At 57.0% G+C, this 24142-nt stretch overlaps 3 protein-coding genes across 8 annotated transcripts in view; 2 read left to right on the top strand and 1 right to left on the bottom strand.

Moving 5' to 3' along the window:
* Stab1 (stabilin 1) overlaps positions 1-13127 on the top strand; it is a 28930-nt gene extending 15803 nt beyond the window's left edge. For 3 of the 5 annotated variants that reach the window (XM_015494461.2, XM_048801157.1, XM_048801158.1), the window contains 43 exons: positions 88-183; positions 320-367; positions 500-630; positions 816-927; positions 1276-1353; positions 1441-1539; positions 1663-1761; positions 1916-2047; positions 2270-2398; positions 2723-2779; positions 3100-3183; positions 3924-4119; positions 4236-4331; positions 4413-4458; positions 4552-4628; positions 4810-4935; positions 5123-5196; positions 5325-5399; positions 5653-5775; positions 6085-6132; positions 6324-6401; positions 6496-6642; positions 7250-7396; positions 7514-7573; positions 8421-8597; positions 8680-8766; positions 8865-9014; positions 9114-9170; positions 9259-9460; positions 10046-10195; positions 10277-10381; positions 10549-10656; positions 10742-10935; positions 11028-11172; positions 11254-11387; positions 11470-11635; positions 11715-11824; positions 11911-12030; positions 12113-12262; positions 12335-12439; positions 12520-12666; positions 12734-12850; positions 12932-13127. In XM_015494461.2, the coding sequence (XP_015349947.1) occupies positions 88-183; positions 320-367; positions 500-630; positions 816-927; positions 1276-1353; positions 1441-1539; positions 1663-1761; positions 1916-2047; positions 2270-2398; positions 2723-2779; positions 3100-3183; positions 3924-4119; positions 4236-4331; positions 4413-4458; positions 4552-4628; positions 4810-4935; positions 5123-5196; positions 5325-5399; positions 5653-5775; positions 6085-6132; positions 6324-6401; positions 6496-6642; positions 7250-7396; positions 7514-7573; positions 8421-8597; positions 8680-8766; positions 8865-9014; positions 9114-9170; positions 9259-9460; positions 10046-10195; positions 10277-10381; positions 10549-10656; positions 10742-10935; positions 11028-11172; positions 11254-11387; positions 11470-11635; positions 11715-11824; positions 11911-12030; positions 12113-12262; positions 12335-12439; positions 12520-12666; positions 12734-12850; positions 12932-12988 (4839 nt within the window). In that variant the 3' untranslated portion in view covers positions 12989-13127. Of the gene's footprint in view, positions 1-87; positions 184-319; positions 368-499; positions 631-815; positions 928-1275; positions 1354-1440; positions 1540-1662; positions 1762-1915; positions 2048-2269; positions 2399-2722; positions 2780-3099; positions 3184-3923; positions 4120-4235; positions 4332-4412; positions 4459-4551; positions 4629-4809; positions 4936-5122; positions 5197-5324; positions 5400-5652; positions 5776-6084; positions 6133-6323; positions 6402-6495; positions 6643-7249; positions 7397-7513; positions 7574-8420; positions 8598-8679; positions 8767-8864; positions 9015-9113; positions 9171-9258; positions 9461-10045; positions 10196-10276; positions 10382-10548; positions 10657-10741; positions 10936-11027; positions 11173-11253; positions 11388-11469; positions 11636-11714; positions 11825-11910; positions 12031-12112; positions 12263-12334; positions 12440-12519; positions 12667-12733; positions 12851-12931 lie in introns of those variants that run through there. The other 2 variants (XR_007346877.1, XR_001504435.2) reach the window with 2 other exon arrangements.
* Nt5dc2 (5'-nucleotidase domain containing 2) lies at positions 13009-22201 on the bottom strand. Of its 2 annotated transcripts, none has more exons than XM_048801159.1 (13): positions 22110-22201; positions 17641-17825; positions 17364-17438; positions 17041-17096; positions 16862-16955; positions 16541-16669; positions 16371-16431; positions 16192-16294; positions 16005-16106; positions 15690-15771; positions 13813-13899; positions 13446-13730; positions 13009-13363 (listed from the first exon to the last, which is right to left on the bottom strand). In XM_048801159.1, exons 1-13 carry the CDS (start codon positions 22126-22128, stop codon positions 13121-13123), a joined length of 1521 nt encoding a protein of 506 aa, XP_048657116.1. In that variant the 5' UTR covers positions 22129-22201; the 3' UTR covers positions 13009-13120. The 2 variants fall into 2 exon arrangements, with proteins under 2 accessions (XP_048657116.1, XP_048657117.1); XM_048801160.1 differs by lacking the exon at positions 22110-22201 and having other exon boundaries at positions 13446-13510; positions 13590-13730; positions 17641-17828.
* Positions 22202-23126: 925 nt separating this feature from the next.
* The window catches only part of Smim4 (small integral membrane protein 4), a 4471-nt gene continuing 3455 nt past the window's right edge, over positions 23127-24142 (top strand). The window contains exon 1 of the mRNA XM_015494460.2: positions 23127-23523. Within this exon, the coding sequence (XP_015349946.1) occupies positions 23373-23523 (151 nt within the window). The 5' untranslated portion in view covers positions 23127-23372. The remainder of the gene's footprint in view (positions 23524-24142) is intronic.

Genomic DNA, 24142 nt, shown 5'->3' with positions numbered 1-24142 from the left:
AAAAAAAAGGCAGGGGTTGGGTGGTGTCCAGCCTGCCTTCTGAGTACTAAATGGAGGGTTTGTCTCTCTGTCCCCCATCCCCACCAGGCCACCTGCCAGGCAGTGGGGGGAGGTCAGCGGATCTGCAAATGCCCCCCTGGGTTTGGAGGTGATGGTCTTAGTTGTTATGGAGACATCATCCGGGTAGGTGATGCACAGATTCATTTTTCTCTTCCCGCTGGACCTGGGGTGGGAAAGGGGTGGTGCTCAGGGCCCTTTGTTGGGGGGAGACTTGGATTTGCCCTCAGGTGCATAACCTGGGCCCTTTCCCTTCCCTTAGGAACTCCAGGCCAACGCCCACTTCTCCGCCTTCTCCCAGTGGTTCCAGGTAGTATGCTGGGTTGGGGCTCAAATCCAGTAGGCTTCCTAGATGTCACCCAACATCACCAAGTGGCAGGTGGTGCAGGTAAGTCTCTAGATGCTGCTGCTTCCATCACCCCCATCCCCTCACTGTGTGCAGAATGCCAGCATCACTCTTCCTGCCAATGGCCAAGTCACAGCCCTGGTGCCCTCTGAGTCCGCCATCCGTAGGCTGAACCCTGAGGACCGGGCCTTCTGGCTGCAGCCGAAGATGCTACCACACCTAGTCAGGTAGGGCAGCCACAGCTGGGCCAGGCCACAGGAGGGTCCTTCTGTGTGGGTCTCCCAGGAGAGGTGGAGGAGAACTGGGTTTTTGGCCTGGCATGTGTCCACCTGTTGGGAGGGACCCCGTTCCAAGGATCTCTATATGTCATACTAATCGAGCTTTATGTCCCTCCTAACTATGCCTTCCTCAGGGCCCATTTTCTCCAGGGTGCTCTCTCTGAGGAGGAGCTAGCCCGGCTGGACAGACAAAATGTGACCACCTTGGACCCTACCACACGCTGGGAGATTCGCAACATCAGTGGGGTATGAGACGAACCCTGGCAGAAGAGGTGACAAGGCAGGCCATGGGAGGGAGCTTGAGTGGTCACAGGCTCCCCCAGACCAGCACACTCGGGGAATGAGACTGAGATTGGGTCCCCTTCCCCTTCTCAGAGCTGGGCTCAGAGGATGTGCTCAGGACACCTTGCAGTGTGTTTGGGGGCCAGCAGTGATTACCCTGTGAGGGGCTGCCTGTCTGTGCCTGTGCCATATTCCTGTCCCTCTCATCATGGGCCGTAGTGGGGGGTCTGTGCACCCACTGCTAGAGCTTGCATTGAGGGTCGCAGGCCAGACGGGGGTGCTTGGCACTGAGCTCTGCCTGCTGCCTTCTAGAGGGTCTGGGTGCAGAACGCCAGCGTGGATGTAGCTGACCTCCTCGCCACCAATGGTGTCCTACACATCCTCAGCCAGGTATAGCAGGAGGAGCATGTGTGCGGAAGGCCTCCCAGGCAAGCCACAGAGCAACAACACTAACCAGCCCCTCGTGCTCTACCCCAGGTCTTGTTGCCTTCCCGAGCTGATGTGCAAGGTGGGCAGGGGTTGCTTCAGCAGTTGGACCTAGTACCTGCCTTCCGCCTCTTTCGGGAGCTTCTGCAGGTAGGGGAGGCCAGCATTGGGGCTGCCTGCTCAGGGGCACCTTACCCAGGTCTGGAGGGGGTGGGCTGGCTCCCAGCATCAGGACTGAAGACTAATGTGCCTATCCCTGTCCCCTGGCCCTAGCGCCATGGCTTGGTGCCCCAGATCGAGGCTGCCACTGCCTACACCATCTTTGTGCCCACAAATGGCTCCCTGGAGGCCCAGAGCAATGGCAGCAGCTTGGTGAGGCGTGGGGATGGGGTGACTGAAGGCGGAGGGTGAGGGCACAGAGGGCAAGCTTCCCATGCCACAGCAGAGGGACACAGTGGGAACAGCATGATGTCCAGGAGGCTCCAGAGTCCCAAACCCCCTGAGCTCATGCCTTCTCCCACCCCAGAATGCAGACACAGTGCGACACCATGTGATCCTGGGGGAAGCACTCTCTGTGGAAGCCCTGCGGAAGGGGGGACACCGCAACTCCCTCCTGGGCCCTGCCCACTGGCTTGTCTTCTACAACCACAGTGGCCAGGTTTGAGGGGCAATGGGCAAGGAGACCCTTCTTGGGGACTCTACTCTTGAAGACTGCTTCTCTCTGGAGTTGCTCCTACTAGGAGCCCCCTTCCTCTGCTCCAGGGAGATTTCCCCCATCCTTGGAGGTGCTCCCCTCTCCTTGGAATGTGTCATGGCTTTATAAGCCCCCAGCATGAGGATGGTGGGGTGGGTGGATTCAAATTCTTGTCCCACTTCTCAGCCTGAGGTGAACCACGTGCCGCTGGAAGGCCCTTTGCTGGAGGCCCCTGGCAGTTCGCTGTTTGGCCTGTCTGGCGTCCTGACAGTGGGCTCAAGCCGCTGTCTACACAGCCATGCAGAGGCCCTGAGGGTGAGAGGCTGGGGCCAGAGGAGGGCAGTGGGAGGACATTAAGAGTAGGGGGTGAATGGGTACAGTGGCTCACACCTGTAATCCCAGTTACTTGGGAGGCTGAGGCAGGAGGATCCCAAGTTGGAGTCCAACTTGGGAAACATAGTGAGACTTGCTGTAGCTCAGGGGTAGAGCATCCCTGGATTTAGTCCCTGGTACTGCAAGAAATGAAAAATTGGCCTGGCTGACAGGGAGGGACACTTGGTCAGCTGGCCCTGGAGGAAAGGTGGTACATTTGGGGGTCCCACTCTGGACCAACTGACACCCCACTCTTCCTCCCTGCAGGAGAAATGCATAAACTGTACCGGGAAGTTCCGCTGTACTCGGGGCTTCCAGCTGCAGGTGGGATGGGCTTGGCGCAGCTCTGCCCCTGCTTTGTTGTCCTCAGCCCATGTGTGGGGACCTGGATTGACAGCAGCCAGCCTTCCTGGTGGAAGCCCTGTGGCCCAGCCTGGCCTGCTGGGCAGCCTTGTGCAGTCCTGCTTCTTGAGGCCTCAATCCTGTGGCCCCACCCCTCCCCACCCCATATCTATCTCCTTGGTCCCTTTTGCTTCTTCTACTCCCCTGCTGGGCTGTCTGTCTCACCTACTCAGATCCCTGAAATCCAATTATCTGTCTCCTCATTCACTGTCCTCACCCCTCCTGCCTGTCCCCACTTTCAGGACACACCCAGGAAGAGCTGTGTCTACAGATCAGGCTTCTCCTTCTCCCGGGGCTGTTCTTACACATGTGTCAAGAAGATTCAGGTTTGTCCTGAAGTTCCCCCCACCCCAAGCCTTTGGACAGTGGGAACGGGGACCCAGGGGAGAAACCAGGGACTGGATTTCAAGAGCAGAGGCAGAAGCCAGGCATGGTGGTGCTGCTCAGGAGGCCGAGGCAGGAGGATGGCAAGTTCAAAGCCAGCCTCAGCAAGTTAATGAGACCCTGTCTCTAAATAAAATATAAAAAGGGCTGGGGATGTGGCTCAGTAGTTAAAAGCCACGGGTTCAATCTCTGGTACCACGAAAAGAAAAGAAAAAAAAAGGGCTGGGTCTAGGATGAGGCCCTTGAAGCAAGAGTGACTTGAGGAAAGGAAAGGGAGAGATGTCCAAAGTCAGAGGCTAGTGTTTATTACTGCGTCCATCTTTCTGAGGTATGGAGATGGGGAGAGGGAGAAAGAGGCTCAACCCTGAGCTGCCCCTGCCAACCCCACCCTAGCAGAGGCAGGGCTTCGCTTCTCATTGTGGGACCCAGGTGCAGTCCTCCCCTGCTTGAATCTCCATCCTGCACCCGCCAGGGGGTGCTGTAGAAGAAGCTCTCATGCCCCTTTCAGCTCTGATCTGCCCACAACCCAGTCTTTGGTCCCAGTTGCTGTACTTTGTGGGCCTGTGGCCCCAACATGCCCCCCCACCTTTCCCTTCCCCATGACATCTGGCCTGTACTCGCCATCTCCCTCCCTCCCTCCTACCTCCCTCCCCATTTCCTTCCTGTTCCCTGACCCTTGCAGGTACCCGACTGCTGCCCCGGCTTCTTTGGGACACTGTGCGAGCCATGCCCAGGGGGTCTGGGTGGTGTGTGCTCAGGCCACGGGCAGTGCCAGGACAGGCTCCTGGGCAATGGGGAGTGCCGCTGTCACGAGGGCTTCCACGGAACCGCCTGCGAGATGTGCGAGCTGGGCCGCTACGGGCCCTCCTGCACTGGAGGTGAGGATGGGAGGGGCAGGGTGCTGGGCACCTGGGAGAGGAGAGTGGGTTGGGGACCCTGGCAGGAGCAGGATGGAGACACCGGATACTCCTGTCCTCTCTCATCCCTCTCCTAGTGTGTGACTGTGCCCACGGGATGTGCCAGGAGGGGCTGCAAGGGGACGGAAGCTGTGTCTGTAATGTGGGCTGGCAAGGCCTTCGCTGCGACCAAAGTGAGTGGGTCCCCAAGGGGTGTAGGGACATTGGAGAGGCAGTTCCTGTCTGAATGACCAGAACCTTCCTCCTGCCCCCAGAAATTGTTGGCCCTCAGTGCCCCAAGAAGTGCGATCCCAACGCCAAGTGAGTTACCTAACCTGGGACAGGGGGTGAGGGGGTGGGAATTGGGTCGGAGCAGGGGCTGGGCAGAGGCTGAGCCATGGCCACCTCTCCCAGCTGCATACAGAACTCCACTGGATCCCCGACCTGCGTCTGCGCTGCGGGCTACTCGGGCAATGGCAGCTATTGCTCAGGTCCAGCCACATGTGTGCCCTGGGCCCCTCTCTGAAATGCTGGGGGTGGTGGTCCCCACAGAGCCCCCTGCCATCACTGTCCCATCTCAGATCTTACCCGTCTCTGACATTTTTCTTTTCTCCTGCTCCACCCCTGTCGCATGCCTGCTCCTCTCAACCTTCTGGAACCATCTACCCCTAGAGGTGGACCCCTGTGCCAATGGCCATGGGGGCTGCTCCCCCCACGCCAACTGCACCAAGGTGGCACCTGGGCAGCGGACGTGCACCTGCCAGGATGGCTACACAGGCGACGGGGAGCTGTGTCAGGGTGAGGCTGAGACTCCCAACCTGCATGCTTGTGGGGCCAGGGCTCTGAAGTCAGCAGTTTGAGGCCAACTAGGAAGAATTGAAGGGCATGCACTGTGTGGGACCCAGAGAGGCAAGGAGCTGAGCACCTGATGGACAGATGAAGGAGGGGTCAGCACCACCCCTCATTCCAGTGTCTTTTCCCCTAGAAATTAACAGCTGTCTTATCCGCAATGGGGGCTGTCACATTCATGCCGAATGCATCCCCACAGGTCCCCAGCAGGTCAGCATGCTGGGCGGGGCCTGGGCTGTGCATTCCCCCATAAGGCCTGGGGAGGGGGTGACCCTTCCATCCAGGGCACAGGCCAGCTCTTGCCCCCAGGCAGCCTCACTGATCAGGCTTTGGGACAGGTCTCCTGCAGCTGTCGCGAGGGTTACAGTGGAGATGGCATCCGGACCTGTGATCTTCTGGACCCCTGCTCCCAGGTCAGGCTCCATGTTAACACATTTCACAGGGAGAAGAGGGGTCTGAGACAGAAAGCAGTCCTCCTCACACCCAGAAGGGTCCCCCGAGTCTCTGTAGGGTGGATCACCTTTCCCCAAGCTCCAATTTGGCTCATTGGTTGGAAATAGGGCTTTGGGAATTGGACAGGGAACTTCATGGCCTCTTCTCTAGAGCTGTGGGTGACCGAGGAGTCTAGGAAGACACTGATGCCTCCCTTTCCTATTCCTGCCACAGAACAATGGAGGCTGCAGCCCTTATGCCACATGCAAAAGCACAGGCGATGGCCAGAGGACATGCACCTGTAACAGAATCCACACTGTGGGAGATGGCTTCACCTGCCGTGCCCGCCTCGGCCTGGTAATGATGCTCAAATCTGACCTTGACCTCATCTTGACATGCCCCATGGACCTGAAATACAATCTTGGCTTAGACCCTGGATTGGATCCTAATCATGGCCTTGACCAGACCCTGTCCCTGCCCCTGTCTCCTCTTGGGTCTCATCTCAGCTATGACACATGAAACTGATTCTGACCCCAGCTCAGATCCCACTCCCCTGGCTTTCCTTTCATTTCTGCCTTGGCCAGACCTTGGGCTGCAGGTGCTGGGGCAGGCACCAGGCCCTGAATGGGGGCCACCCCAAATCTGAACTGATCCTCGCTCCCTCAGGAGCTCTTTCGGGACAAGCATGCCTCATTCTTCAGCCGCCATCTCCTGGTGAGTAACCAGCTTGGGCCTCTGTGACCTGCAGGTACCACCTGTCTCTGGGCTTCAATGTTCCCATGTGGTCAGGGATTTAGTTGGTCTGGCCTCTCAGAGGTCAAGTCTCCCGAGATTTGTGGAAGCCCCAGATTGGTCCCAAGTTGCTACTCTTCCATTCAAGCTGCCCTCCCCCACCACCTCCCCAGGAATACACGGAGCTCAAGGGAAACGGGCCTTTCACAGTCTTCGTTCCACAAGCAGATCTAATGACCAACCTGTCGCAAGTATGCTGTCCCAGGAGTGAGTCCAGGGAGGGATGAGTACTACGTGGGCAGAGGTGGGAATACGGCTCCTCCCACCCTCCCGACTCTATTCTAGAATGAGCTGGCTCGGATTCGTGCAAATCGCCAGCTTGTGTTCCGCTACCACGTGGTTGGCTGCCAGCAGCTTCACACCCAGGAGCTGCTGGACCAGGGCTACGCCACAGCACTCTCTGGGCACACCCTGCGCTTCAGCGAGAGGGAGGTGAGCCCCATTTCATCCCTCCCCCTACAGGGTTGACCCCTAGGCTCAAGATTGGCCCCTTTTTTTTTTCTTTTATTTATTTATTTAGTTAGTTAGTTCTCAGCGGACACAACATCTTTGTTGGTATGTGGTGCTGAGGATCGAACCCGGGCCGCACGCATGCCAGGCGAGCGCGCTACCGCTTGAGCCGTATCCCCAGCCCAAGATTGGCCCCTTTCAAGCCAGGGCCTATGCCCTGATGCCCTTTGCTTAACACCCAGCCAGTGGGCACTTCAAAGAGAGGGAGATTAGCCCAGCCCAGTTCTTTTTTTTTTTTCAAGCCCAGTTCTTGCCCACACTCTCCCATGAGCCTGTTTTCAGCCCCAGTACTTTGGATCCTAACAGGGCTTAGTGCTGCTCTTCCACTCCAAATGTCTTTGGCATTTGCCTCTAAGGGTCTGGAGCCCAGCACCCGGCCTTGACTCCACCCCTAGCCCCGCCCACCTTCGGCCTCAGTCCCAAACCCAAGGCTCAGCGGGGGACTTGCCCCACCCCCAGCTCCAGAGCACCCTGTCAGCGGCTTCGTTTAGCCCCAGGCCCGCCCCCATGCAATCTGCCCCACCCCCAGGGCAGCATATACCTCAACGACTTCGCGCGTGTAGTAAGCAGCGACCACGAAGCAGTGAACGGCATCCTGCACTTCATCGACCGCGTGCTGCTTCCGCCAGAAGTACTACACTGGGAGCCTGATGCCACCCCGATCCCGAGCCCTCTGGTAGGCCTGAGCGCCAGGCTGGGACCTGGAAGACGCAGAGGCGGGGGTGGGGGGCTGGGGGAGTGGCTGGGATCCTTGCATCCTCCTGACCAGCTGCTCATGAGCGCCTTTCTGCAGAGAAATGTTACCGACGCTGCTGAGAGCTTTGGTTACAAGATCTTCAGCCACCTTATGACGGTACTTCGTGTGTGTGCGTGCCTGTCAATGTGTGTATGTGTGCAACAGTGTGTGCGCTTCCCTTCCCCTAAGAAGGACAAGGGCTGCTAGAAGTGCCTTGTGCACAGAACACACCTGTGTGCAGGGGCTTTCCAGTATGGACCCATCTGTGCTTGTGAGCCTGCAGACTTGAGAAGTGTGCACACTCAGGGTGCCTGCAAGTGTGACTACATGTAGTAGTGTCCCCGTTTGTGGTTTCACTTTGGGCATTTTCAGTTGACTATGGGCAAATGCAGTCTAAAAATATTAAATGGAAAAATCTCAGAAATAAAAATTCAAGTTTTTTGATTGTTTGGTACTAGGGTTTGAACCTAGGGGCATTTAGCCACTGATCCACATCCCCAGTCCTTTGTTGTATTTTATTTAGAGACGGGGTCTCACAGAGTTGCTTAGCACCTCGCTGAGTTGCTGAGACTGGCTTTGAACTCAAGATCCTCCTGCCTCAGCCTCCTGAGCCGCCAGGATTACAGGGGTGCACCACCACACCCAGAACAACTCACAAATTTTAAAGAACTTATTACAGTGTAACAATTATTCTATTGCTAATGTCTTACTGAGGCTAGTTTACAAATTAAACTATCTCATATGTTTAGGAAAAAGCAGTGTACATAGGATTCTGTACAATCCCTGATTTCAGGCATCGACTGGGGTCTTGGACTCTCAACCTGGGATGGCTGCAGCCTAGGGTGGCTAGTGGGAAGGCTACCTGGCCTGGGTCTCTGGAACCCATTCCTAGTCTTTGTGATCTAGCCCCCTGTCTCTACCTCTACCAGTCTGTGGCAGCCACACTTCTGCTCTGACTCACCAGGTAGCTGGCCTCCTGCCCATGCTTCGAGATGTGTCCCACAGGCCCCTCACAATGCTGTGGCCCACAGATTCTGCCCTGCAAGCCCTGCCTCCTGATCGGCAGGCCTGGTTATACCATGAGGACCACCGTGATAAGTTGGCAGCTATTCTGCGGGGCCATGTGATCCGCAATGTTGAGGTGGGTACAGCTTCAGAGCTCAGTTCCCACTGCTGCAGCTCATCCTGCCTGCCCAGCTTCAACTGTGGCTCCATTTGTCCAGGCCTTGGCATCTGACATGCCCAACCTTGGTTCACTCCGAACCATGCATGGGACCCCCATCTCCTTCTCCTGCAGTCGTGCTCGGCCTGTGAGTCTGGGAAGGGGGTTTGGATGGGGGAAGCAGGAGGGACCGAGGGGCTGCAGTACCCCTGTGATGTCCATGTGCTCCACATCCTCCCCCTGCAGGGTGAGCTCATGGTGGGTGAGGATGATGCCCGCATTGTGCAGCGGCATATGCCCTTTGAAGGTGGCCTGGCCTATGGCATTGACCAGCTACTAGAGCCACCTGGTCTTGGTGCCCGCTGTGATCGCTTTGAAACCCGGCCACTACGACTGGTGAGGGATGCCACAGACCAGAGGTGGATGGGCAGGGGCTCAGGCCTACCTGTTTTGTGTATCCACCTCACCTGTGGTATTGGCCTTCATCCCTTCCAGAAGACATGCAGCATCTGTGGCCTGGAGCCACCCTGTCCTGAGGGCTCGAGGGAGCAGGTAAGGGGCTAAGGGCCAATTGGGGAATGGGCAGGGAACAGGGACCACTAAGTTCAGACTGTCTGTGGCCCGACTCTTCTTGGCCCAGGGCAGCCCTGAGACCTGCTGGCGCTACTACGCAAAATTATGGTCGAGCCCTTCCCTGCATTCCCTGGCACTTGGCAACATCTGGGTGCGGCCCAGCTTCTGGAGCCATCCCCAAGGCAAGAGCAGGGGCTGCCACCGCAACTGTGTCACCACCACGTGGGTACCCAGCTGTTGCCCTGGTCACTATGGCAGCGAGTGCCAAGGTATGTGCCTTGAGCTTATAGACACTGGTCTGGCTCCTCCAGCCCTTGAGAGAGCCAAGGGCAAGACTCTGGTCACTATCCCTGGGAAGGTTATTGCTGTGCTCCAGGGTAGGGGAGGTCTGGATCCCAAGAGATTTCACTAGAGGGAATGCTCAAAGAGGTGGCATGAGCAGGGCCTGGTGGCCCACACCCATAATCCTAGCAGCTCAGGAGGCAGGAAGATAGGGTCTTGCTGAAGCTGGCTTTGAACTCCCAGTCTCAAAATATAAAAAGGGCTGTGGATGTGGCTCAGTGGTTAAGTGCCCTGAGTCCAATCCTGAGTACCAAAAAAAAAACAACAACAAACAAACAAAAAAAAGTGGGGGTGGTGTGTAGAGGGCACAGGACCTGGTGGGGAGTGTTAAAGGGTCTCGATGTTCTCCAGGCACCTAGAAGGTTTGCAGCAGTGTGGGGATGTGAGTGGATTGGTGTTGCTGAGTCTTGGTTGCTACAGGGTGGGGGACAGATGGTAGGGCTGGGCTGCATGGGTGAGTGCTCTGAGGAGAGCCCTTGGACTCACCACTCTTCTCCCACCCCTTCCTCTAGCTTGTCCCGGCAGCCCCAGAAGCCCCTGTAATGGTCATGGCGTGTGCCTAGACGGCATGAGTGGCAGTGGGCGGTGTAGATGCCATTCAGGTTTTACAGGGACAGCCTGTGAACTGTGCACCCCGGGTTTTTTTGGACCCCAATGCCAAGGTGGGCCATCCCTGCTCTGCCCTGCCCTGATCCCTTGACCAGTGTGCCAACCTTCATCATCCTGCTTGTTCCTCTCTCCAGCCTGCAGCTGCACCTCCCATGGCCGCTGTGATGAGGGCCTGGGAGGCTCTGGCTCCTGCTTCTGTGATGAAGGCTGGACTGGGCCACACTGTGAGGTGCAGCTGGGTGAGTGGCCCTCATGCTTGTGTCTCCCTGCACTTGTACCCACCTGCACACACAGGTGCATATGGCAACTGCACACTCAGGTGGAGGCACTGAAGATGGGTGGGACAGGTGGAGGCCAAGAGGGCAGCTACTGACCTGGTCATATGGGGATGGGCCCTGGGGGACAGAGCTGCAGCCTGTGTGTACTCCACCCTGTGCATCCCAGGCCATGTGCCGTGCGGGCAACAGCTGTGAGTGCAGTCTAGGCTATGAAGGCGATGGCCGTGTGTGCACAGGTAAGCAGCTGGCTGAGGAGGTGCAGGGGGGATGTCCCCATTACCCCCAGGCACCTGGTTCAACTCCTTTCTCCCTGCCTCCCAGTGGCAGACCTGTGCCAGGATGGGCATGGTGGCTGCAGTGAACATGCCAACTGCAGCCAGGTGGGCACAGTGGTCACCTGTGTCTGCCTGCCCGACTATGAGGGTGATGGTTGGAGCTGTCGGGCCCGCAATCCCTGTGCAGATGGCCACCGTGGAGGCTGCAGTGAGCATGCCGACTGTCTCAGCACTGGCCCAGTAAGCAGGGGTGGGAGCCAAGAAATTGGGGGCAGAGGCCCCACTGTTCACTCCCACCGTCTCTGAAGGACATCTATGTTGTCTAACCCCAGAACACACGTCGCTGTGAGTGCCATGCAGGCTATGTGGGCGACGGACTGCAGTGTCTGGAGGAAGCTGCGCCGCCTGTGGACCGCTGTTTGGGTCACCCGTCACCCTGCCACACGGATGCTGTGTGCACTGACCTACATTTTCAGGGTGTGTCCCACTGCCCTCCTCCTAGCACCCTGCTTTATCCCTGAGCTGGAGCCAGCTGACCATGCACCTTCCCTCTTGCAGAAAAGCGGGCAGGTGTCTTCCACCTCCAGGCCACCAGCGGCCCTTATGGCCTGAACTTCTCAGAGGCTGAGGCAGCCTGTGGGGACCAGGGAGCTGTCCTTGCTTCTGTCTCTCAACTCTCTGCTGCCCAGCAGGTATGTGGGGCTCAGGGGCTGGAGCTAAGCCTGAGGGCCCAAGTTGGGCCTTGGGTCTCAGCGTCCCCTCCTGCCGCTACAGTTGGGCTTCCACCTGTGTCTTATGGGCTGGCTGGCCAATGGCTCTGCTGCCCACCCTGTCGTCTTCCCTGCCGCCGACTGTGGTGATGGTCGGGTGGGTGTAGTCAGCCTAGGCGTCCGCAAGAACCTCTCAGAGCGCTGGGATGCCTACTGCTACCGTGAGCAAGGTACACCCACCCCAAGCCCTGCGCCCTACTCTGCCCCTTCCTGCCCATCCGCGGAGCCACTGACCTGCCTTTCTTGCAGATGTGGCTTGCCAATGTAAGGCCGGCTTTGTAGGTGATGGGATTAGCATATGCAATGGGAAGCTGCTTGATGTCCTGGCTGCCACTGCCAACTTCTCCACCTTCTACGGGGTGTGCAGGGGGCCAGCCTCAGGGGTGTGGGCAGTTGGGATCCCTGTGGAAGGAGCCTGCCTATAGCCAACTTCCCACCCTCCCAGATGCTACTGAGCTATGCCAATGCCACCCAAAAGGGTTTTGACTTCCTGCGCTTCCTGGATGATGAGCTCACCTATAAGACACTCTTCGTCCCTGTCAACGAAGGTTTTGTGGACAACATGGTAAGAGCAGGTCCCTGTGCACAGCACAGGCTGTTTGCTCCCTGTGGCTGGCACAGCCCAATAGGTCTTGCTCTGTCTACAGACACTGAGTGGTCCAGACCTGGAGCTGCATGCTTCCAATGCCACCTTCCTGAGCACCAATGCCAGCCAGAGGACCCTGCTCCCTGCCCACTCGGGTGTCAGCCTCGTCATTAGTGATACAGGCCCTGGCAACAATTCTTGGGCCCCTGTGGTGAGTCTGGCCCCTACCCTGCTGGATCCAACCCTCACTCACCTGCGAGGCTTGACTCTGGTCTCCCTGCAGGCCCCAGGGGCAGTTTTGGTTGGCCGTGTCATCATATGGGACATCATGACCTTCAATGGCATCATCCATGCTCTGGCCAGCCCCCTTCTAGCACCCCCTCAGCCTGTGAGTACCAGGAAGGGGAGGGCGGAGCTGCAAGGATGGCACAGCTTTGGCCCAGTCCTTGATGCTCTCCTTGGTTGCAGGGAGCAGTGCTGGCACCAGAGGCCCCACCGGTGGCAGCGGGTGTCGGGGCAGTGGTTGCTGCCGGAACACTGATCAGCCTGGTGGCCGGCGTGCTCTACCTCCGTGCTCGGGGCAAGCCCACAGGCTTTGGCTTCTCTGCTTTCCAGGTAAGGCTGGGGGCTGCCGCGGCAGTGTCCTTTGGTCTTGCTCCATCACTTACCTCTCATCTCCCAGGCAGAAGATGATGCTGGTGACGACTTCTCCCCATGGCAAGAAGTGAACAGCCCCACCCTGGTGTCTGTCCCCAACCCTGTGTTTGGCAATCATGATGCCTTTTGTGAGCCCTTTGATGTGAGTGGAGGGAGGGAGGGGGCCATGGAAGTGGGCTTGGGGCCTAGTCTTGGCAGCCACCAGACAGCCTCCCTCTCTCAGGATTCGCTCCTGGAAGATGACTTCCCCGACACCCAGAGGATCCTGGCAGTCAAGTGAAAGGCCGAGATGGGCACGCGGAGGCAGGAGGCACCTTTATTGCTTGTCTGGCTGGATGCCCAGAGTGGATGGAACTGGGGGGATTAGGGGTCTGTCCTGCAATAAAAATGCCCTCAGCGGATGTGGGCCATGTCACCTAGGAAGGGTGTTTTCATGCATCCAGTGCAAAGCTGGTCCATCCAGAGCGGTGCCTCGTGCTGCAGAGGTGTGCGGCGGGGGTAGAAGGTGAAGTCCACACGGTAGTTGAGCAGGCAGCTCAGGGAGGCCATGTAGAGGTCGGAGAAGCGCACAAGGCGCCTGGAGAAGTAGGTGGGGTTGTGGAAGGTGCGGAAGATGCTCCCAAACTGAGCATTGAATAGGGCCTTGGTAATGCACCTGTGGGGGAGGGGAGAACTTGACGGGTGGGCATCAGCTATGCCAGGCCAGCCAGCCCCAGCCCCGGCCCCGACCTGCTCACCTTAGCTCTTGCCGCTCCTTCATCCAGGCGGCCAGCACCTGCCGAGACTCTGCATCCTGGTAGGTCTGGGACAGACAATATGATGTGGGTGCCCAGGAAGCTGCAACCTGGCCCTCCCAGGGGCCACCCGGGCTGCCCAGGCACCTGCATGCGCTCTAGCAGCCCCGTGAGTGCCTGCTGCCAGGTCAGCGAGTGCATGTACTGCTCGGTGTTGATGATGCGGATCTCGCGCTCCAGCTCAGGGATGATGGCGCCCGTGCGCCAGCCGTGCCGCAGCATGAGATCCTGGGGTTGGGCAGTGGGACTGGCCTCAGTGCCAGCTAGGAGGACTCCCCCGCCCCCTGGGACGCAGCCCTGCTCCCCTCACCGCTAGGTCACTGTAGAGGTGGTCTCCAAAGTAGAGCACGCGGGGGCCACGCCATTCCGTCAGGCGCAGGAAGTCAAACAGGTTTCCCTGGGCGGGGTGCAGAGGGACGCTGCTGAGCCAACGTTGCTCCCCTGGGCTGCCAGCACCAGGTCTTGTCCCCCAGCAGCCCTCTCAAATCCCCAGAGGCAGCCAAGTCCAGCCGGATACAGGGCTGCCCTTTCCCGCGGCCTCGCAGTACTGCAGGAGGGTCGGCCTGCCCCAGGAAGGGCTCCCATAGGCCTGGCACAGTGCCCCGGGCCGCAAGGGCCTCCCTCTCTGTGGCCTCTCACCCACCCCGGCTAAGGATCAAGCCCTTGTTTGTGAGAAAAGAACCACAGGGAAGGACCCACGCCCTAAAGCAAAGGATTCTAGAGTCTTTGCTGGCGGCCTCAGCCCAGAGGGACCCAGTGGACCAATGGCAGAGCTCACTGGCAGGCCATCTGCTTTGCCTGCTCCAAAGCTGGGGAAAGTTGGAAACAGCCAGGCCCCAAACTAGGGAAGAAGCTCCAGGGGAGGCAGAAACAGAGGGGCCAGAGTTGGTGCCACCTGGGGCAGAAGCTCACACCCAGGAGGTCTGCATCCATGGACCTCAGAGGGGTGGGCAGTGGGGGGGGACAGGTGGTCATGGAGGAACTTAATTGGACCTACTGAAGAAGACACACGAGCAGGAGATCACTGAGGACGTGCCTCTGGACCAAGAGAGAATCTTGAGGGGCAGGAGATGAAGAGGAGGCAGAGAAAAGGGGCTGAGGGCGAGGACCAAGCATCCAATGTACACTGCATTAGGAAACCTCAGAATGTCAGGCACAAAGAAATGCCTTGGCCCGGTGCAGTGGCGCAGACCTGTAATCGCAGCAGCTTAGGAGGATCGAGAGTTCAAAGCCAGCCTTAGCAAAAGCGAGGTGCTAAGCAACTTAGTGAGACCCTGACTCCAAGTAAAGTACAAAATACGGCTGGAGAGTGGCTCAGTGGTCAAGTGCCCTTGAATTCAATCCCCAGTAACCCTCTCTTGCCTCTGAAAAAAGATATGTCTGGTAGCCACACAGGTGCTTGTCCTCCTAGGTCACAGCCAGATGCAGGACATGGTACAGCCTCACCCTTAAAGCTGAGGGGATAAGCCCGATGGGTCAGGGAGAGCTGGGGTGGAGGAGGGCAGGAAGCTGAACAGTACACAAGGGTGCAAGTCCAGCCTGTAGGCCAGGCCCCAGCAACTCAACACTGCTCCCCTGGCCGACTGCCGGCTTCATCACAGCCCTTGGAACCCCCACTCCTAAGAGGACCAGCTCAGCCAGGATTTCCACATTCCAGCCAGGGCCAAATGCCTTAATCACCTCCTGCTCAGGCATCCAATACCCCATCCTGGCTGCTCTTTTCTTTCTGTTCAGATAGGAAGGGGGTCTCCCCAGATTTCTTATGAGCTGCCTCCACTGGCCAGGCTCAGGGGCTCCCACCAGGCTGGTTCTGCCTGCAGCAGACAGCTCAGTCTCAACTAGTCACAGTGCCACTCATGGGGTACTTGGTGATCACAGGGCTTTGTGCCACATTCAAATACAGCATTACAATCTTTTAGAAATGAGGAAAGTAAGGCACAGAGGTGATGAGGCAAGTCTCCCTCGTGGCCGAGTGGAGCTGGAACTCAAACCCGGGCACCAGGACCCAGAGGCCAAGAGCTCCTTCCACACTGCCCAGCCCTGGCAGCCGCTGGCCACACCGAAGTGGCTGAGCTGCTCGGGGCTGTGTGTGTCTTCAGAGTCGGCCTCTGAACAGCTTGTGTCCTTGGTTAGAACCTGTCCCCTGCTCTCACACCAGCTGCTGCTCCAACCCCAGATGGTCCTCACCTGCCGGTAGATCTTTCCCTTTTCCAGGCGGGTGATCCGGTCCCAGTGGAGCGAGCCTGTCTCATCAAGTTTTCGGAAAGGCCTGGGGTGAGGGTGAAGGGCTTGATTTCCATCTGTGGTAGGGCCAGGGCTGGGTACCTCCCACTCTCCTCTCTGTAGACCCATCCACTCAGGTAGGCCACATGCAGGTAAGGAGGCATCCTCACCCCAAGGGCACTGAGTAAAGGCCAATCTAGCTTTGGGCCTCAGTCCCCTCATTGCGATGGGATCCCCCCACCCCTTCCCCTACTCCACTGCCCCCTGCTAGGCCCATACTTGCGCCGGTCAGTGAAAAAGCTGGGTTTGTCCGCCTGGACGATCACCACGTCGAAGAGCTGGCGCCAGTCGGGACCCACCATGTGCCGCATCCCCTTGTCCCTGTGCAGAGGTGGTGCGGCTGCAGGAGGTCTGAGGGTGGCACTGTGTCTGCCCCCTAACACCCCCACAGCGGGGCTGGACTCACACAAAGCTGAAAGGACTGTTGGTGATGAGGAACAGCTGTTTCCCATGGGCCACCAGGCGGCTCAGCACTGCGAACGTTTCGTCCCCTCTCAGGATGTACTTCTCTGAGGGGGAAGAAGGGTCTGTGAGGGCCTGGCCACCCTGCTCAAGCAGGCCAGCCAGGTTACCATTCACCCTTACCCATGTCTCGCTCAATCCACTGGTACATGAGGCCCTTCACGTGCACATCTCGAATAGCATCCTGGGGGGAGGGGGGACAGTGAGGGCACAGCGGGGGGCTGGGGAGAGCCTGCCCTGTTACAGCTGGACTTCACCTTCCTGCCACCTGAGGGGCAGGCCAGCATGCTCACCGTCACGTCCTTGTAGAGGTGTGTTTGGTCAAACTCCAGGCCATGGCTCAGGAAGTGGTCCACCACACAGGACAGCAGTGCCATCTCTGGCAGTGAGAAGATGTCCATGAATTGCTTGATGGAGGGGCCCTGGGGAGGGGACCACATCTCAGCTATTCCTCTGGCCCCCCACCTCCAGCATTGGAGACTAAGGCCTCCAAATCTGCCTCAGGTCTCTGGGAAAGGGCATGGTCTGTGGATGAAAGCTGGCCACTGGAGCTGGTATCTATAGCAAGCTCACCGACCTGGGCTGCTTTGGGTCACAGAAGGTGGAGGGAATACCTTGCCGTAGAAACCGCTCATCTGGTACAGTGGGATGTGCTGGGTGCCTCCATATAGGTCGATCACCTCCTCATCTGGCACAGGCTGGAGGCCCCTGAACCAGGGTACAGATACCATCACTCCAGGCCCAGATGGCAGCACAGGGTAGGGGGTGGGAAGAGGGCAGAGTCAGAACTAACCTGTAGGCTGTTCCCAACTGGACATAATGGAAGGCATCAATCTTCATCAGAAGGCTCTGAGGGCACCCAGTGTGGGCAGGGGTGGGACCAGTGGTAAGAAGGTGGTTTTGCCATTGGACTTGGCCAGCCTCTTCTAAACCCCATGTCCAAGCCTCCATTGGATGGTACCAAGGAGATCAGGTACATTACCAAAAGGAAGTTGTAGCTTTGAGGTCAAGGGGGTGGACAGATACGGAGACCCTCCACTAAGAGCATGGCCAAGGAAGCAGGCTCAGGGCCCATTTACTCAGGAGGAACCAAGAGGTCAGCATCCAGCCACTCACCTTCTGAATGTCATAGTGGAGGCCACGGATGGCAAAGCTGGGGTTGTAGTCATACTTCCGAATCCCCTCTGGGTACTGGTGGGCAAACAAACATAGACCAGGCCTAAGCCCGTAGCACTGCCAGCCCTGTTGGCTGAGTGGCCACTTGGGGATCCATCCATCCATCCACCTGCCCAGGGAACCCAGGGAGCCCCATGATCCACCCTGGGGCTTAGGTCAAGGTGGGCTGTGCTGGCCTCCAGGGCCTGAGCAGGGGCTCCTGCCTGGCTAGTCTCACCTTGTAGTGCTCAATCAGGATGTCCCGAGCGGCATTGAAGATTTCAGGGTGCAGTGCGTCTGCATACTGGGCCAGTGTGTAGTCATAGTCAAAGCCATAGACCTCGACATCACGCAGGCTGATCTCATTGTTGGCATAAATGGCTGCTGGGTTCAGGAGGCTGCAGACCTCAGGAGGCAGGAGGTCTAGAGGAAGGAGACACAGGGAAATGACGATTGTGGCAGTGGCAAAAGGCTCCTGGGTACTTTTTGAGCACTCAGCCCCTTAAGCTTCATGAAACATTCCAGAGATGCCCAGTGATCCAGATGGTCAGACTGAGGCTCAGAGAGAAAGCAATTGCCCAGATCCTGTACTTGGGGTAAGGCAGCGTTCAGGTTTGGAGATGAGGTGTGCTCTATTAATGCAGCAATATTCAGAAGTGAAATGATCAGATTATGAGAGCTGTAACCTAATCAGTCCATGGTAACCGCAGACAGGCGGGGCGTGGCTGAAGGAGGTGTTACCCTGGAAGAGTGCGCCTTCCTGCGGCCCCCTCCCCTCCCCCTGCTTCCTGACTACCATGCCCTGAGCAGCTTCCCTCCACCATGCCCTTCTGCCATGATGCTCTGCTTCACCTCTGAAATGGTGAGCCCCCAATAAACTTTTCCTCCTCTAAGTTTTGATACTAGGGATTTTTTGATACTAGGGATTGAACTCAAGGGTGCTTAACCACTGGGCCACAACCCCAGCCCTTTCTATATTTTATTCTGAGACAGGGACTCCTAAATCTCTTAGGGCCTTGCTAAATTGCTGAGGCTGGCTTTGAACTCACGATCCTCTTGCCTCATTACTCTCTGGGATTACAGGTGTGCACCACCATGCCCAGCACCTAAATTGTTCTCATCAGGTATTTTGGCCACAGAGAAGCAAAAGCTAACTAAAACAGGTAGAGCTGGCAGTGGGCTGAGCTCACAGTTGGAGCTCCTTCCCTGTGGTTACACCATCACCTGCAGCCCACCAGGTATACTGAGCCTGTTCCTCTTCCTGGCTCTCACCACTAAGCCCCCGCCAGACATGCTGTAAGCTGGGTAGCACCCAGCAGGCAGGCATTGACTCCACCCCTCAGTCTGGCCCCAGAAGAGCTCTCAGAATGGTCTCCAGTGCCAATCCTGCCACTGTCTAAAACCTGATCATGAACACCATTGTCAGTCCCTCTGCCCTTCTCAGCTATCTGCTGGTCGCATCTCCCACGTCCTAAGAGGTATCAGCGAGGGGCGGCATGTGGGGACTGAAGACTCCACCCAAGTGGGCATGACCCAGCTGTCTTGGCATGATGAGGGGGCTGAAGTCATGGATGCTCTTTCCACCTTGCCCAGAACATTAATGGGTGGGGAGCCCTTCTGCTGCTCCTACTACCCACTCCTGAGCACCTGTCACAGCCCAGGGAACAAGGCCCCTCTAATCGGATTTCAGCTGCCTGCCAGCTCACATAATGACATTCCCTGGCTCTAGCCCTCTAGCCAGGGAACATTGCTAATTACGACAGGCGGGACGTGCAATGTTGGGTTCTGGGCCATTATCCAGGCTGCTCCTTTCTGGGGATGTGGCCATGGTCACCCCAAGCCTCCAGCTGCTCTCAAGGAACTGAAGATGGCTCTCAGGCCCACATCAGGGGTGACGCCGTGTGGGGTAGGCTCCAGGGTCCCAAGCTCACATGCCTTGGCCTCCCCATCTGTACAATGGGGACGTTGGCTGGAGAAAAGGCATATGATGGAAAGGGCATGGGCTCTGAGGTCAGCTGGACCAGATCAGCACCCCCACCCTGGCTGTGACTTCAGGAATGTCACCTCAGCCCTTGGGCCTGTTGTCTCTAAAGGGGAAATAAAAACTGTATCAACTGTGCGGCATTCTTGCTCTATACCTACGCACAGGCAGGATTCAGTGCCCCCTGAGGCCCCGAGCTTCATGTCTTCAATTTCCCTACATCTCTCTAAGAGGAGGAGTTGTAGGGAAAGGGGAGCATCACCCAGATGCACAGGGTAATGCCTCCCAGAAAATGCCTCAGGTCCAAGGCCCCAGAAAAACTGTCTCAGCCACAATCAGTCCTAATTATAAAACAGAAACCCCTGGTCCCACAGTAGCCCAGCAGGTAGCTGGTGCACTAAAGAGGCAGACAGCTCACTGATGTACTCGGATGCCCAGAGCATTTGCCTTGGAGGCCCCTTTGGAACACAGAGCTCCACTCCCCAACCCTTCTTTTGCAGTCAAGTGCAGGGTGTGGCTGGTTCCTCTGGAGGCCCCAGGCCAGCACAGAGCAGTTGCTCCGAAGATCCAAGTGTGGACAGGACACTCCACTTGGATATGCATGAGACACAGTTGACTGTAGCCCTTGAGAGCTGCTGCTGAGACGCCCCTCACCTGGTATCACTGGGATTCTGGCTTTCACCTCTGCCCTTGGGGATGTTTCCAGGGGCAGAAAATTCTCCCAGGGACAAAGCAGGATGGGGAAGCAGCTCATAGAGCCTGACCCCTCACCTCATCTCTGGTCTGAGAAAACCCTCTTCCACAGGGCTGCAGTGACAGGTAGGGCCAGGAGAGGATCTAACCCACTAGCACTAGCCTGCCAAGTTTATGGTTTCACTCTTCAGTCTTTACCCTCCTTTCTCTTCCTTCGACCCCAGCTCCCTCACCTGCCCAAGGTTCCAGATTCTGAAGCCAATTCCCCCCTGGTAGCCCTGGGACAGGCTTGTGGCTACCTTAGGGGCCCATCTTGTTCAATCCTCACTCCAACTCTATGAAGCAGTTGGTCTGGAGGAAAAAACTGAGCTTCAAGGAGGTGAAGTCACTTGCTTCAACCACCCAGCAGCAGGCAACAGAGTTGAGATGTGCACTCAGGCTGCACCACCTGCCTTAATCACTCTTCCCCTTAGCCTAGCCTTCCAGGGTCAACACATTGAGGACGGGTGGGGAGGAGGTGATGGTCTCTGCTTTCAGGGTAGGGGCTAGTCTTCGGCCTGGATCCCTGGCAGAGATTTTTGTTTGTTTGTGGTGCACTCTACAAACTGAGCTACATCCCCAGCCCCTCCTGGCAAAGTCTGCCCACAGGTGTTATGTCCAAGGTATACTGAATGCCCAGAGACTGCCCCAGAAGACCCAGTCAGAATGGGTTAGGATCAGGACCCCGAGGCACGAACTTGGCTTATTCTGGTGTTCACCATGACGTGAGTGGCAGTGACCTTGAACAAGAGGAACTTAGGGGGACATAAGGATAGGAAAATACAGGTGGGTCCTGGAGGGCAATGCCCAGGAGATCCCCTTCTTTCCTCCTCTGTCTTGGAGGCCACTCAGAGGGTCTTCTCTAGGTACAGGACAAAGACTTCTTAAACAACACTCTGGCATGCCAGTCCACAGAGATAGAGTCAGTCTTAGACCACCAGGGCTTCAGAACCACCACTCCACAGAGGGCCTAACCATTCTGTCTTCAGCTTGTCAAGAGAATAAGTTTGGATCACTCTCCAGGTATCCACAAGGCTGGACTAGAAATCCCTGTCCAGACAGTTGGAACATTCCAGACAGGGCCACTTTGTCTCACCAGACAATGAAAGCCATCTCACCCTTGGGGGTTCCTCCGGAAGCTCCCCTGCCCCTTCTTGGCTTGGTTCTTTCCAAGTCACCACAACACTATGTCAGAGACCCAGGGTTGTTTGTATCTGAGAAAACTGAAGGTCTTAGAGGTTGAGGCTTACTGAAGGCCACCCAGCTGGACAGTGATAGAGCCACTAGCCTGAACCACATCTGTTTGCTGCAGAGGCTGGATAGTGACCCACCCAGAGCAGTGGACATATGTCCTGCATTCTCACTGGTGGCCCCAGCCTGCCCTGAGAGGGGCCCTCCAGTCTCATCAGTCCATTTCACAGAGGGAGAGGGAAAGTGCCTGTGCAGCTTGGCCAACTGTAGCAACTCCTCAGGATTCCAGGCGACTGTGGGGACTTGAACTGTTTCCCCAATACCTTCCCGGCCCTTGCTGAGAGCGGGCCTGACCTCCAGCACCAAACCAAAAGGTGCCTGGAAAGTCCAGCCCGTATCAGCTTAGGTCGGGAGGTCGCCAGGAGCTTATTGGGCGAGCGCTACTCGCAGGCTTTGTCCTCAATACTCCCACCCCAACTAAGGGTCGACGGAGAACAAGGGATTGGGAGCACTCCCGGTAGCGGTTCCCTGCAGCAAGACCCGGGGACCGCACTTGCGGGCGGCCGCTCCAGGTGCTCCAAGCCCCTGCAGATAGAGCTGGGGAATAAACCCCCCACCCTCCCCCGGGCCATCTGGCCGAAGCCTCTATTGAAAAGCCCATTAGGTCTGGGTCCCCGCCAAACCCCACCGGGCGCAGAAGCAAGGAGCTGTGCCCGGGAAGGCTCGAGGGCTGCGCCCCGGCGCCCCGACAGTCCACAGCGCTGGAGGCGACCCCAGCACTCGGTTCACCCGGGCTCACCCACCGTGCACCAGTCTCCGCATGTCCTGGTAACGAGCCCACAGGTGCTCGCTGAGCTCGGTGCCGCCGGCCGGCGCCGGAGAGGGCGCAGAGCNTTTATCCCTAGGTAACAGAGTGACAGCCTCTTAGGGTATTTTCAGAAAACAGTGATAAAGTGAGAGGATATAATGAGTGAAGGCTCTGGAGTCAGAGCTCTGCTTTTTTTGGCTTAATCTCTTAATTTCTCAGTTCGGGGAATACATGTGAAGTGGATCAGTAAATCATCATCATATTAATGTTAGATAGAGCTAATGTTAGTTGATCAGTTACCGTGTTCCAGGCACTACATTCAATGCTTATCATCTCACTAAATCTTCACAGCAGCAGAAAAAGTCCCCTGTTTCATGGGTTGGGGAACTGAAGTACAGCCCCAGCTAAGGGAATTCCTCAGACACGCTCATTAACCATCATGCTGAGCTGCGCTTATTGTGGATAAAGAGGTGATACAAGCACGTTTTCCCAGCTACTGGGAGGCTGAGACCAGCCAGGGCAACATAGCAGGACCCCTCCCTTTCTCCTTAATCCCCGCCCTCATCCTCCCCGCCCCAACCCTGTCAAAAGGTGATGCATAAAAACTTTCTATAAATGCCTGTATTATTGTAAGTGCCCATTCAGGACAGTTTTATTTTAGGGTTGTCACAGATGCTCAAACTTTTGTTGTGTAAAGTTCAGCTTTCAACAGTGCATATCAAATTCAGATATTTTAGAAGTTTGGTCACCAATCATGTCCCTGAAATAAAAGCAAGGCGTTTCGTAATTGCATTTTAGAGAATGGTGCAGCACACTATTAGTCCCTCATAGACTGATATCACTTTGTCAGGGTATTAGAAAAAAAAGATGGCGGTGCAGAGTAGGGGGCGCGGCGGGCTGCTCAGAGCTCTGGCCAACACTAGGGAGGCCGTGGGGCGGGGCCGAGTCCAAGCCACGTCGAAGGCTCCGCCCCATAGGGGCCGCCCCGCTTCCAGTGCCGAGGCGCATGCGCCGGATTTTTCAGGCTCCTTCTCAAGGAGCAAGCGCGTCTCAACAGCAGCAGTTTGATTGGCTGAGCTGCACAGGGATCTAGGCCTGGAGGTCAGCTTTAGCTCCCAAATTTTTGCAGCTGCCGGGCAGTGACTCGGCTGCGGTCACTCATCGCCTAGGTCGCCCAGCCCAGCGAGGACGGGCAGGGCGGCTTCAGCTTCAGTCGCACCTGGTTCCATCGCACCCAGAGCCACAACCTCAATCGAGCATGTTCTCCAGGGCCCAGGTGAGGCGAGTTCTGCAGTGGGTGCCCGGGAAGGAGCGACTCGGCCTCTACAGGTTCCTGCCCTTCTTTTTTATCCTGGGAGGAACAATGGAGTGGATCATGATTAACGTGCGCGTGGGCCAGGAGACCTTCTGTAAGTGGGGGGTGTAGTAGCCTCCCTTTCCCTTCAGGGAGGCATAAGTTGGCAGGGATCCGTTTCCCGGGGGTATTAGATTGCAGACCGCTTATTCTCCTTAGCGCCGAGCTGCTTTTTATTCTTGTCGGAAGGGCTAGCACTGTTCCATTCACTTGGCAGTTGACCCCGCCTATGGCGCCGGCTCTTCTGTACGTCTTGCACATTGACGTCCAGCCTTGCGATCTTTCCTGCACTTTTCAAGCTTGCCCTTCACCCTTGACTTTGAGCCGAGCCTAAGGAACAGGATAGCTCACAAACAACAGAAGAGGGGGTGGATCCTGAGGATTCATGGAAATCCCTATTAACTGTCCTCTCAGAACTCTTCAGCCCACACCCTAGAGGGAGCCGACCTGCCTGCCTAATCACCATTGTCTTAAGAGGGCAGTCACTGGCACCAGGTCTTTGGCCTGGGAGCAGATGCTCAGCACAGTGAAAAGAATGCCTGACATTGCTTAGCTGAGCACTATCTCTGGGCAGACTAGTTCCTTTCAGGAAGACTTCCCCAACCCCTAGGCCCTTTCTGCTTTGTCCCTCTTCTGAAATAATATATCACTTGTGAACTTTTTTTTTTTTTTTT

The sequence above is a fragment of the Marmota marmota genome, unplaced genomic scaffold (genome assembly GCF_001458135.2).
Source record: "Marmota marmota marmota unplaced genomic scaffold, marMar, whole genome shotgun sequence".
Classification (NCBI taxonomy): Eukaryota; Metazoa; Chordata; class Mammalia; order Rodentia; family Sciuridae; genus Marmota; species Marmota marmota.
Note: the sequence above shows the minus strand (reverse complement) of the source record. Positions and strands in the feature narration are given on the sequence as shown.